The sequence below is a fragment of the Capsicum annuum genome, chromosome 1, assembly GCF_002878395.1.
Source record: "Capsicum annuum cultivar UCD-10X-F1 chromosome 1, UCD10Xv1.1, whole genome shotgun sequence".
Taxonomy (NCBI): Eukaryota; Viridiplantae; Streptophyta; class Magnoliopsida; order Solanales; family Solanaceae; genus Capsicum; species Capsicum annuum.
Genome location: NC_061111.1, coordinates 212324592 through 212334789, shown reverse-complemented (window position 1 = coordinate 212334789; position 10198 = coordinate 212324592). Strand labels below are relative to the sequence as shown.

General features: G+C 31.9%; 1 protein-coding gene across 2 annotated transcripts; it reads left to right on the top strand.

The window, feature by feature from the left end:
- The first annotated feature begins 2788 nt into the window (after nt 1-2788).
- LOC107861975 (anthranilate phosphoribosyltransferase, chloroplastic) lies at nt 2789-9998 on the top strand. Of its 2 annotated transcripts, none has more exons than XM_047408772.1 (11): nt 2789-3151; nt 4177-4349; nt 4477-4664; nt 5676-5825; nt 8171-8261; nt 8408-8467; nt 8704-8822; nt 8933-8959; nt 9059-9472; nt 9570-9637; nt 9756-9998. In XM_047408772.1, exons 4-9 carry the CDS (start codon nt 5763-5765, stop codon nt 9143-9145), a joined length of 447 nt encoding a protein of 148 aa, XP_047264728.1. In that variant the 5' UTR covers nt 2789-3151; nt 4177-4349; nt 4477-4664; nt 5676-5762; the 3' UTR covers nt 9146-9472; nt 9570-9637; nt 9756-9998. The 2 variants fall into 2 exon arrangements, with proteins under 2 accessions (XP_047264728.1, XP_047264725.1); XM_047408769.1 differs by having other exon boundaries at nt 4773-5825; nt 9059-9454.
- The last annotated feature ends 200 nt before the right edge of the window (nt 9999-10198 follow it).

Below are 10198 nucleotides of genomic sequence, written 5' to 3'. Positions count from 1 at the left end.
CAAAACAACAATCTGCATTTCAACAACAACAAAAGACCCAGCGTTATCCCACAAGTGTGGAAATCAAAACAAAAATGTGCATTTCATCAAAAGTAATCGAACCATCATCTAAGAGACAAAATAAAGATATCCACATTGCAAAGGCCTATACAAGACCTCCAACTTGACACAATATAAATTACATAGTACTAGTAGAAATTATCAAACATCTCAAATCCAGTAGCACAAAACTTTTTTGGTTCAACTGGCGATAGGGTATTACAAGATGAAAAATCAAACCCTTACCAACAAGGTGAAAGTTTTGCCAACCAACCAACTAAGCTGCTAGGTTTCCCGCTAGCACAAAATTTAGGTAAACCAACTAAGCTACTGAGATTTTCAATAACACAAAGTTCAAATAGTCAATCAACCGAGCTACTAAGATTTTTAGTAACATAAAACTTCTAATTTCAATCAAGATTTACTTTTTTCATGAAATCAAGAATGTGGGATTATTCAAAATTCACTTAGTAACACACAACTAACAAAATTAAAACTTCTTAACTATACAACCACCAATCTGACAAATCCCTAAACATAACTCCCAAAAATACAACAACTTTGTATTATGAGTTAAAAACTTAAACGTAAATAACATAAAGAGATTTAAATACCTAATTCAAAAATAACACATCAAAAAAAGATAAAATACATGTAAATGACAAACTGAATTTAATAGCAACTTACATCAACAATGATGTCAATTAAATTTGAAGGCAAAAATTTCGAAGAGTTGGAAGCAACATCTACTGAGAGGTGCTCTATTTCTTCATCAGAAGCAACATCCATTTTTTTTTTTGTTAATGGAGTTTGAAATTTTGAGAGAAATCGGATGAAGGGGAAGAGGAGCAAGAGAAAGGGTTTTGAGAAATGAGGAAAAAAATTGAATGAGAAGGAATAATTGACGTCTATTCTGGGAAGAAAAAAGAGAAATTTAAAAAATTCTAAATGAAGATTAAAGATAAATAAATTTTTAAAAAGGAAAAAAATGAAGAAATAGATAATGGTTGAAAAAAAGGAAAAAAGAAAAAAAAAGGTTGAGACAAATAAATTAAAACTGAAAAAATAATGTTAAACAAAAATAAAAATTGAAAATAATAAAAATCACGATAATAAATTTAAAGGAAAAAAAGAGTGAAAAAAGTAGAATAATAAAAGTAAAGGAAAAATTAAAAAGTGAAAATAATAAAAAATAAAATTTGAGAAATAAATGAGTATGGAAAGGTTAAAAATATATTTGAGATGTGGAGGGGCAAAATGATATTTTTACTATATTAAAAAGTAAGGAAGACTATTCTTTAAAGACATTCTTATTTAGGGTCAAATATCTAAAGCCATCCATATTTGGGTCTATGACATGCAATTTTCTGCCTTGTCACCTATTTATTGGGTCTAAAATTCTCTTCTCATCTACCTATTGAGCCTATTTTGCCCTTTTGATTTAGACAAATTATATGAAAAGATCATCCATAACACTTAATTACATAAATAATAGTACTTTTTCGATATTACAAAAATAAAAGTTTTTTTTTTCCATATACAACCATTTTAAAAAATAAAAAAAGATAATTATAATTCTTAATTTGATGCAATAATTAATTATCAATTCACCTTAATTTAAGAGATATATTTTCAATTTTCAAATTAAAAGTGAAAAAGATAATCCTTGCTTTCAAAGATTTTTCTCTCTTATATTCAAAATTTAAATATTTTTAAATAAACTAAGTATTTCATTATTTGCTCGTGTATGTTTCATTTTATTTTCATGTATGTTAATCATCTAGCATTATTTTATTATTGTATATTTTTAATTCTAATGTGATGGATTAACCATAATTTTTTATGAATAAATATTTATGGAATAAAAATCATTAAGTTGGAAGTACAGATATATCATATATTTTTGTTGTATAAATACAATTAATGTCAAAGTCAGATTATTATTATATTTTTGATATAATTTTTGCACCATTTGATATAATATCGAATGGTGTTTGATATTATATCAAATGGTGCAAAAATTATATAAAAAATATCATGAATATTTATCTATAAATTATATATAAAATATAATAATAATCTGACTTTTACATTAATTATATTTATACAATAAAAATATGTTATATATCTATACTTCCAACAAAATAATTTTTATTCCATAAATATTTATCCATAAAAAAATTATGATATTACATTTGAATTAAAAATACACAATAATGAAATAATATTAGATGATTAACATACATGAAAATAAAACGAAAGATACACGAGCAAATAATGAAATAGTTAATTTATTTAAAAATATATGAATTTAATTTATTTAAAAATATATGAATTTTGAATATCAGAGAGAAAAATATTTGAAAGCAAAGATTATCTTTTCTACTTTTAATTTGAAGATTGAAAATATATATTTTAAATTAAGGTAAATTGATAATTAGTTATTGCATTAAATTGAGAATTATAATTTTTTTTTTTTAATTTCTTAAAATGATTATATATGAAGAAAAAAACTTTATTTTTTTAATATTAAAAAAATATTATTATTATTTATGTAATTAAATTTTATGGATGATCTTTTCATATAATTTGCTTTAAGTAAAAGGATAAAATAGGCTCAATAGATAGATGAAAAATATATTTTAGATTAAATAAATAGGTGAGAAAGACATTTTAGATCAATTAGAGGAAAATATTTTTGTACCATTTTATACAGTTAAAAGGCTTTTCCGTTTAAAAAATGGTGACAAGAGACTTTCTGCATTTGCGAAATACAATGTATTGTACGTCTGATGATGTGTAAGATGTAAGGAGAACACTCAGGGGTTCTAATAGTTTGCTAATTGTAAGAAGGTAGTCTATCGTAGTGTTGCTTTCTTTATGGTTCTGAGGATATGCTAACAGATGTTCATGCATCCACTTCTTTATGGTTATTTTGGGTTTTCAGATTTCTACAGTAGTGCCCAATTCTTGAATTTTCAGCAGTTTGTATGTAGTGTTGGTGATTATAATCTTTCAGTTACCGCTTCTCAACTGTACGGGACAAGTAAACCACATATATCCCGCGTGTAAGCAGGCTTAGGGTTTCAAGATTGCTAATCAAACTTTTGAGGTACAAGCCCTTTAATTGTGTTATTGGGTGGATGTTTGCATACACTAATTATGAGATGTGGTCTGGAGTTATCTTTTGTAGTCCTAAATTTCTAAATTTACGTGAACAATCGATATTGAAGTAAGGTAAAGTTGTTGTCACGTGCTCAGGAGATCACGGGTTCAAGTCATGGAAAGAGCCTCTTGCAAAAATGTATAGTAAGTCTGAGCATACAATAGATCTTTGTGGTCTGACCCAGTGTCCGCATATAGCGAGAGCTTTAGTACAAAGGATTACAATTAAATAATGGATATGTGGAAGAAGCCTACTACTATGTTAACATCATCAAAATGGATAAGATTAGAATGTTATTGCATATTTTTCGAGAGTTTGGTTAAAGCTGCAATGCAGTAGAGGCCATAATTTCTTGAACGAATATATTTTCCTATGATTAAATCAATTAGTTACTTCTCATCCCCTTAACTAAATTATGTTCTGCTATATTGAAGTATGAGTTAGAAAGATTGTTTCTTCACCCTGCACTTGATATGAAGTTGGTTGTACTTGGAACAGTATTTGATGTTGCTTGTTAAGGAGTATTTTGTATGTTTTATAGGGTTTCACATTAGGCAAAGGTATGCAAGATTTGCAACAAAAAATTTACTGCGCTTGACAAATAAATCTTACTATGCCTTTTGTTCTATATAATTTCTCTGTCCAAACTGATTATAAGTTTGTCTTTGGGGGTTTTGATCATCAGAGCCTATTTGACGACGTTTATGTTCTTGATGTCAGTATGTTATTTAATTTGTTGGATCATATAGCTTGTTAAATCTTTTCCTACCAGAGAAAAACCAAACAACTGAAACTATCATACGGTGATAGCTTCAGCTGTAAGATTTACATTCAGGAAATATATGCTTCTGTTAACCACTAAACTGAGAGTTTCTACTCTCTGCTGTTTGTATGATTGTTGTGTATTAAAGAGATCCATTATCGATATTCAATTGACTGTATGCTGTTGTATCTTCCGAATGTCCATACAGCTGCTCGTACATAGCATGAGGTCTTCCCCACTGGTGAGGGCCCATCCGCCAGATTCTCAGTATCTCAGTATCTGGGGATTTTTTAGATCCACACCAGAGAGGTGTTCTTGTATTTATAGGTGGTTGTGATGAGAACCTACAACCCTTGGAGGACGTGCATTATCTACATACAGGTCTATCATCGAATCCTCCAACAAACCTACATTACCTTCTGTTGACTTATAGCTATTACAACATTTATTTAGGACGTTCTAGAATCCGTTTGATAAATATGATCCTGTTTTATATCAATATCACCAGGCATTGCTAGGGAGGATGAACCTAATATAACAAGGATAGCAAAATTGTCTGTGATGGAGCAGTTGCATTTGAAATTCCAGAAGCAATACAATAATGCTCTCTTTAGATTTTGTGTTAATGCTAGAGGGAAGATCTTGTTGAATGAGGTTTCTCTGGTAGAAATATCTCATAAGCACCTAAACCTCAAGGTAATAGTGGAACTAAATATAGTGTTCTTGAAGCTAATATTCACCACACCATTCTTCTATTAACCATAAAATGACATGAGATTATAAATGTGTTTATATGCTATGCAGGATGCCATAGATTCCCTGATGAAACGAAGAATCACTCTTGTCATCGATCGTAGGCTTTCAATAGTCAAGAGTGTAAACACTGTAGTCGTTGCTTCGGATGGTCAAATAGTCGAAAGTCGCATACATGAATGGCAATTTATCCAAAAATGCAATGAATGCTAAATAAACTAATAATGGAAGCAGAGAACTTTTGAAACTGCCCAGGAAAATAGAGACCACAAACTAGCTGATATTGAAAATGATTTGCACCGGTCGAAGATAAATAAACTTCAATCTTTGCAGATTCATTTATTTATATCTTTATTAGGATGATCTTTACATCAATGTATTGTTGTTGTTGTCTTCTACCATTACTATATAATTGAGACTCTCAGTTGCATAGTTGCATTGCTCAGAACCCTTTCATGAATTATGTTGATTGAATTTAAACCAAAAATTTCATTTTTGACCCTTCTGTTGGGCCCGTGCTTGCACGGACATATCATATTTTTTACTATATAGAAATGTGACCATTGGGATGACCAAGGGTATGGCCGTAAATATGCTAACTTTCAAGGGTAAAATGATAAGCTTCTTTTTAAAACCAAACTACAGCTTTCCTTTCCATTCTAGATATTTCTCTTTCTCTCTCTCGCCGCAGTCCATCTTTTGGAGTCTATCTGAATCTGAATTCGAATTTGATTATTCTATTGGAGTTGATAAAATTGGGAGTGTTCATAAAGAAATTCGGCCTATATTCCATGTTCAGATTCTACTTCTTTAGAGGTAGAGGTATGGACTGCGTACATCTTACCCCCCAGACCCCACTAGGTGGGAATACACTGGGTTTGTTGTTGTTGTTGTTGATTCCATGTTCAGATCTTTTCCATTATTATCACTGATTGATAAAATATCTTGATGCAGGTGTTGCAGAAAGCAAGTACTAATTCAACCATGGAATGTGGAAATAGAGAATTCAGAAGGTGAATCTTGATATCCTTGTGTGTCCTAATGCCTGGCGACCCTTACATGCCTCTACCAAATGAAGAAATCATAAGAAGAGTGTCAAAGCAGGTAATTTGGCTTCTGATATGTGCCTCTTTTTTTCGTTCTCTGGAAAACCTTAGTACCCACATATTCTTGTGTGTGTTAGTGGATGATAGAAGATTAGAAAGGAACAATTTATGCCAGGGACAAATCGTCTAAACTAAATATCGTCAATTACGCTCTTAAGCTGGAGCATAGATCAAATTAAACCATGATTTTACTTAATACCAACTCAAGGTTGATGTATCAATTTGGTGTTGATATCAGGTCAATAGTTGGAGAGGGGAATGGAAGCTCAAGGTTACATGAGCCATTATTTGTGTATATATCTAGCAAAACTAAATGAATGAATGATCACAGTGAGTTGATTTTGACACTTTATCCAATAAAGTTTCAATCTTTATCTGATTCCTGATAAATCTGAAGCTTACCCATTTCATTTCACTCCATATTCTTGTCATTTACACAAAATTTTTCTGTATTTTTTGGTCTTAATTTTAAGCTCGGATTAGTGTCATTATGCTCTATTATTAGTGTTCAACATTATTACTCTTTTGGGTTGGAAGGCGAATTTCTTTTGGTTCTTTATACTTTTGCTTTCTATGGGGAAGTACATGGTTTTAATGTGAATCTTAATAGCTCGATTGGTTGGCTATTCGATGTATGACGAATCTTAATAGCTCGGTTAGTTAACCGCCCCTTTGTTGGTGAGGTCATATAAGATGAATCTTAATAGCTCGGTTGGTTTACTACGCCAACTTTCACCTTTTCGGTGAGCGCATGTAAGGCGAATCTTAATAGCTCGGTTAGTTGATTACCTTGATGAGGGTTGCATTTCCCACCTTGTAGTCCTCTCTCATCATTTTCCCTTCCAAAAAAAGAAAAATTATAGTTTTATCTATTTGGTACTATTCTTGTACATCTTACCAAATGACTCCTAAGTGTTTACTGAATTATAAATATTATGAATGTATTTAAGTAGTACTGATTAATTGGGAATGAATCTATGTGCAAGCATATATATTATACTCCCTTTCGTTTCAAGTTGATTGTGGTGTTTGGCATGACAAAGAGTTTATGAAAGTTAAAAAAAAAAAATTTGAATCTTGCCGTCATAAATTAAAGATATGTTGATTGTATTCAATCTTTTTTTTTTTAATTTAATGATTTTAAACATATTATGTGCAAAGTTAGAATTAAAGAGTTGTCAAAAATGACAAATAACATTTTAAAAAAATTAATTAGAAAGGAAAGTAGGACAAAAAATTCAAACGGAGGGAGTGCTTTTATTTTCTGCTATTTGATAAGTATCTTCCTTCAATGATTAGATCTGTTTTTTTCTTTTTGGCTAAATGATTAGATCTATTTGTAATAACAGTTAAAACCAACTTATGGTAGTTTTAAAATGAAGTTTTTGTTGTTTTTTTATGTAGTTAGCTCCTTTATAAGGAGAATGACTGGTTATGACATGCACCAAATTAGTTAGTATCAGGCTAATTTAATGAGTCATTAAGCGACCAAGCATGTAATGAGAAGTTATTATTAATTAAAAGCACCCTTTAGAATAAGCAGTGAACTAAATTCAGCACATTTTCCATTCCATTGTTCCTGATGCTAACCTCTAAAGATGCTGCTTTTCTTTTCTGGCACTAACTTGCCCACTGTAAGAACTCCCCAGTAGTATGATGGCAATAACATTACGTGCTTTTTTTCATCTGGGGCTTATTCTATATGACTATATCTCAGTTGCCTGCATCATGTGCTCATTTTATTTGCTCTTGGTAACTGCAACCAAGAGACAAAAAAGATATGCTATATGCTGTCTCTTACTCTTGGACAATGGTTAATGGTGTTAAGAGCAAGTTTCTATGGTAAATCGTGTTAAGAGTATTACTGAAAAATGCATGATACTTTAGGGATAACTGACAGGATATATGATTTCAACTTGGTTGATGTTGATGTATCTCATTGTTACTGACTTCAGGGGGTGAAAGAGTGTAAATCAAGCTGGAATTGGTTTTATGATGTCTCCAATGTACCATCCAGCGATGAAGATTGTCAGACCTATCAGGAAAAAACTGAAAGTAAAGACAGTGTTCAACATCTTAGTACCTATGTTGAACCCAGCAAGAGTGTCGTTTGCTGTTATAGGTGTATACAAAGAAGACCTGGTGTGTTTTTGACTTTGGTTACACTAATATCATACATTCTATGAATGTGAATTTAAGAATGTTGTAACTCAATTTTTTTAACTCAGGTGCTAATTTTCTGGTGTTATCTCCCTTTTGTCCTATGGTTCTTGCTTCCTAACCCGTTATAATGTTCTTCTTAGTGCTACATTCATTTGATGAATAAAGCATCTCTTATTATAGGTCCACAAAATGGCTAAAGCAGTGCAGAGGTTTGACATGAAAAGAGCATTGATTGTTCACTCGAAAGGCCTAGATGAGATGAGTCCTCTTGGTATGGTCCTTTTCCATGCCTCTAATATATCTATTGTGTTCAGAAATTTCATTCATGGTCTTTTTTATTGTTGACTTTGCTTGTTTATTTTGACTAATTACATCTGGGCACTTACATCCTATTACGTATGACAATTCGTTTCACAGGCCCTGGATTAGTCCTTGACGTCACACCAGACAATATTGAGAAGTTCTCCTTTGATCCATGTAAGTAACCAGTTAATATCAAGATCAGTTAGAGCTTCTTTTTTTATTTTAAATTGTTCTTGGGTGCAAGATTTCTTAATCTTATTGCTTCGCACAGATAACCAATGAATGGCGCTCTAAATATACATTGCAGAACTCTGAACTAAAGACTGCTGCATTATGATTGATGTCTTTTTCAGTAATCATTTAACATTCTCTCTTTGAAAAATTTTTCTGACATGAGTATCCTTCAATAGTGGACTTTGGCATCCCTCGCTGCACTCTTGAAAGTCTGCAAGGTGGAGGTCCAGAGTACAGTGCGGAGATGCTCAGACGTGTGCTCTCAGGAGAAAAAGGGTCGATTGCTAATGCATTTGTAAGTTTCTTCAATAGGTTGTCAGGAGAAATAGACATAGCTTGTTTCCGTTTTCAATAGCTTCCTTTCACCTCGAAAGTTCTTACGCTATCTATCAAATAACTCCACAGGCACTAAATGCATCAGCTGCTCTCTTGGTAAGGGTGGAAGAGATTTGTCTTGATTGCCCTTTCAGCTGAAAATAAGTTAGAGTTTCATTAGTGTATCTGAAGCTACACCTTTTGATGATTCTCTAGATTTGCAAGAGCAGATGTAATGATATAATCACATCTTGGATTTTAAATTCACTATCAAAGAAGATCGCAAACAGTGTGATCTACTAAAAAACTTCTAGGGATCTCTGGATCATTTTGGAGTAGAAGTTTGATCAATCTAATGGAGCAAAGCTATAGCACCTACAACAAGAACATTACAGGTTAACACAAGGCAATAATTGCATTGCAGACGACCAGTGGCAGTTTGGAAATTCTATCTTTATCTAAGGGCAAAATAACAATTGAAGTCATCAGTGATAAAAAAGGACTCTAGAGTATCCAGATTTGATTGGTACCACGTGTATCTGGATGAGGTGCACACCATAAAATCCTGGAAGACTCTCGGTGCACAAGCTGCCTTTACTATGTCAGCACATTGTAGGTGGTGTCTTACTGGTACTCCTCTTTATGTATGTCGCAAAAATTGCATGCTATTCTTCTGTTCATTCACTTCACAGAAAAATCTAATTTTAATAATTACTTATTGCTGCAGAATAATTTGGAAGACCTTTACAGTCTTCTATGTTTCTTGCATGTCGAGCCATGGTGCAACTGGGCATGGTAAGTTCAGATGAATTGATTCTATTCATTTTTCCAATTCTCTCCCTTTTTCTACCGGTTAAAAAGTTCGTGTAACACAACTGAGGTAGTTCTGTTTTCCTGTTTACTCATAATTTAGGTGGAGCAAGTTAATACAGGCCATATGAAAATGGTGATCAAAGAGCTGTAAAGTTGATCAAGGCCATTTTGAGGCCACTGATGTTGATTCCTTAATTTGTGTGTTGGCAAATCCAAATGATATTCAGAGTCTGCTTCATAGAGTAACTTTTCTATTTTTCTGTTGATAAAACTGAACGTGAACCTGAAAAATTTTCAAGTGAAATCTATTGACTTCTATAAGAAACTATGACATGGTTTCTCCTTTCATATTGCTGTCACTATACAATGTCTATAACTGCCGTCCACATTAAGTAAGATATACAAGAACGACAACAACATACCCAATATGATATTAAGTAAGATTTAATTGATGAATATGTGCAGCTGATATTCAATATGAATATGTGCAGCTGATATTCAATATCTAACCAATTGCATTATAAAATAATATTATTTGACATT

Bases quoted from the DNA above. Each gene is read 5' to 3' on its own strand.
- LOC107861975 (XM_047408772.1), top strand. From the start codon at position 5,763: ATGCCTGGCGACCCTTACATGCCTCTACCAAATGAAGAAATCATAAGA. The intron at 8,262-8,407 runs GTATGGTCCTTT...TTCGTTTCACAG, and splicing joins AGATGAGATGAGTCCTCTTG to GCCCTGGATTAGTCCTTGAC. The intron at 8,823-8,932 runs GTAAGTTTCTTC...ATAACTCCACAG, and splicing joins GGTCGATTGCTAATGCATTT to GCACTAAATGCATCAGCTGC.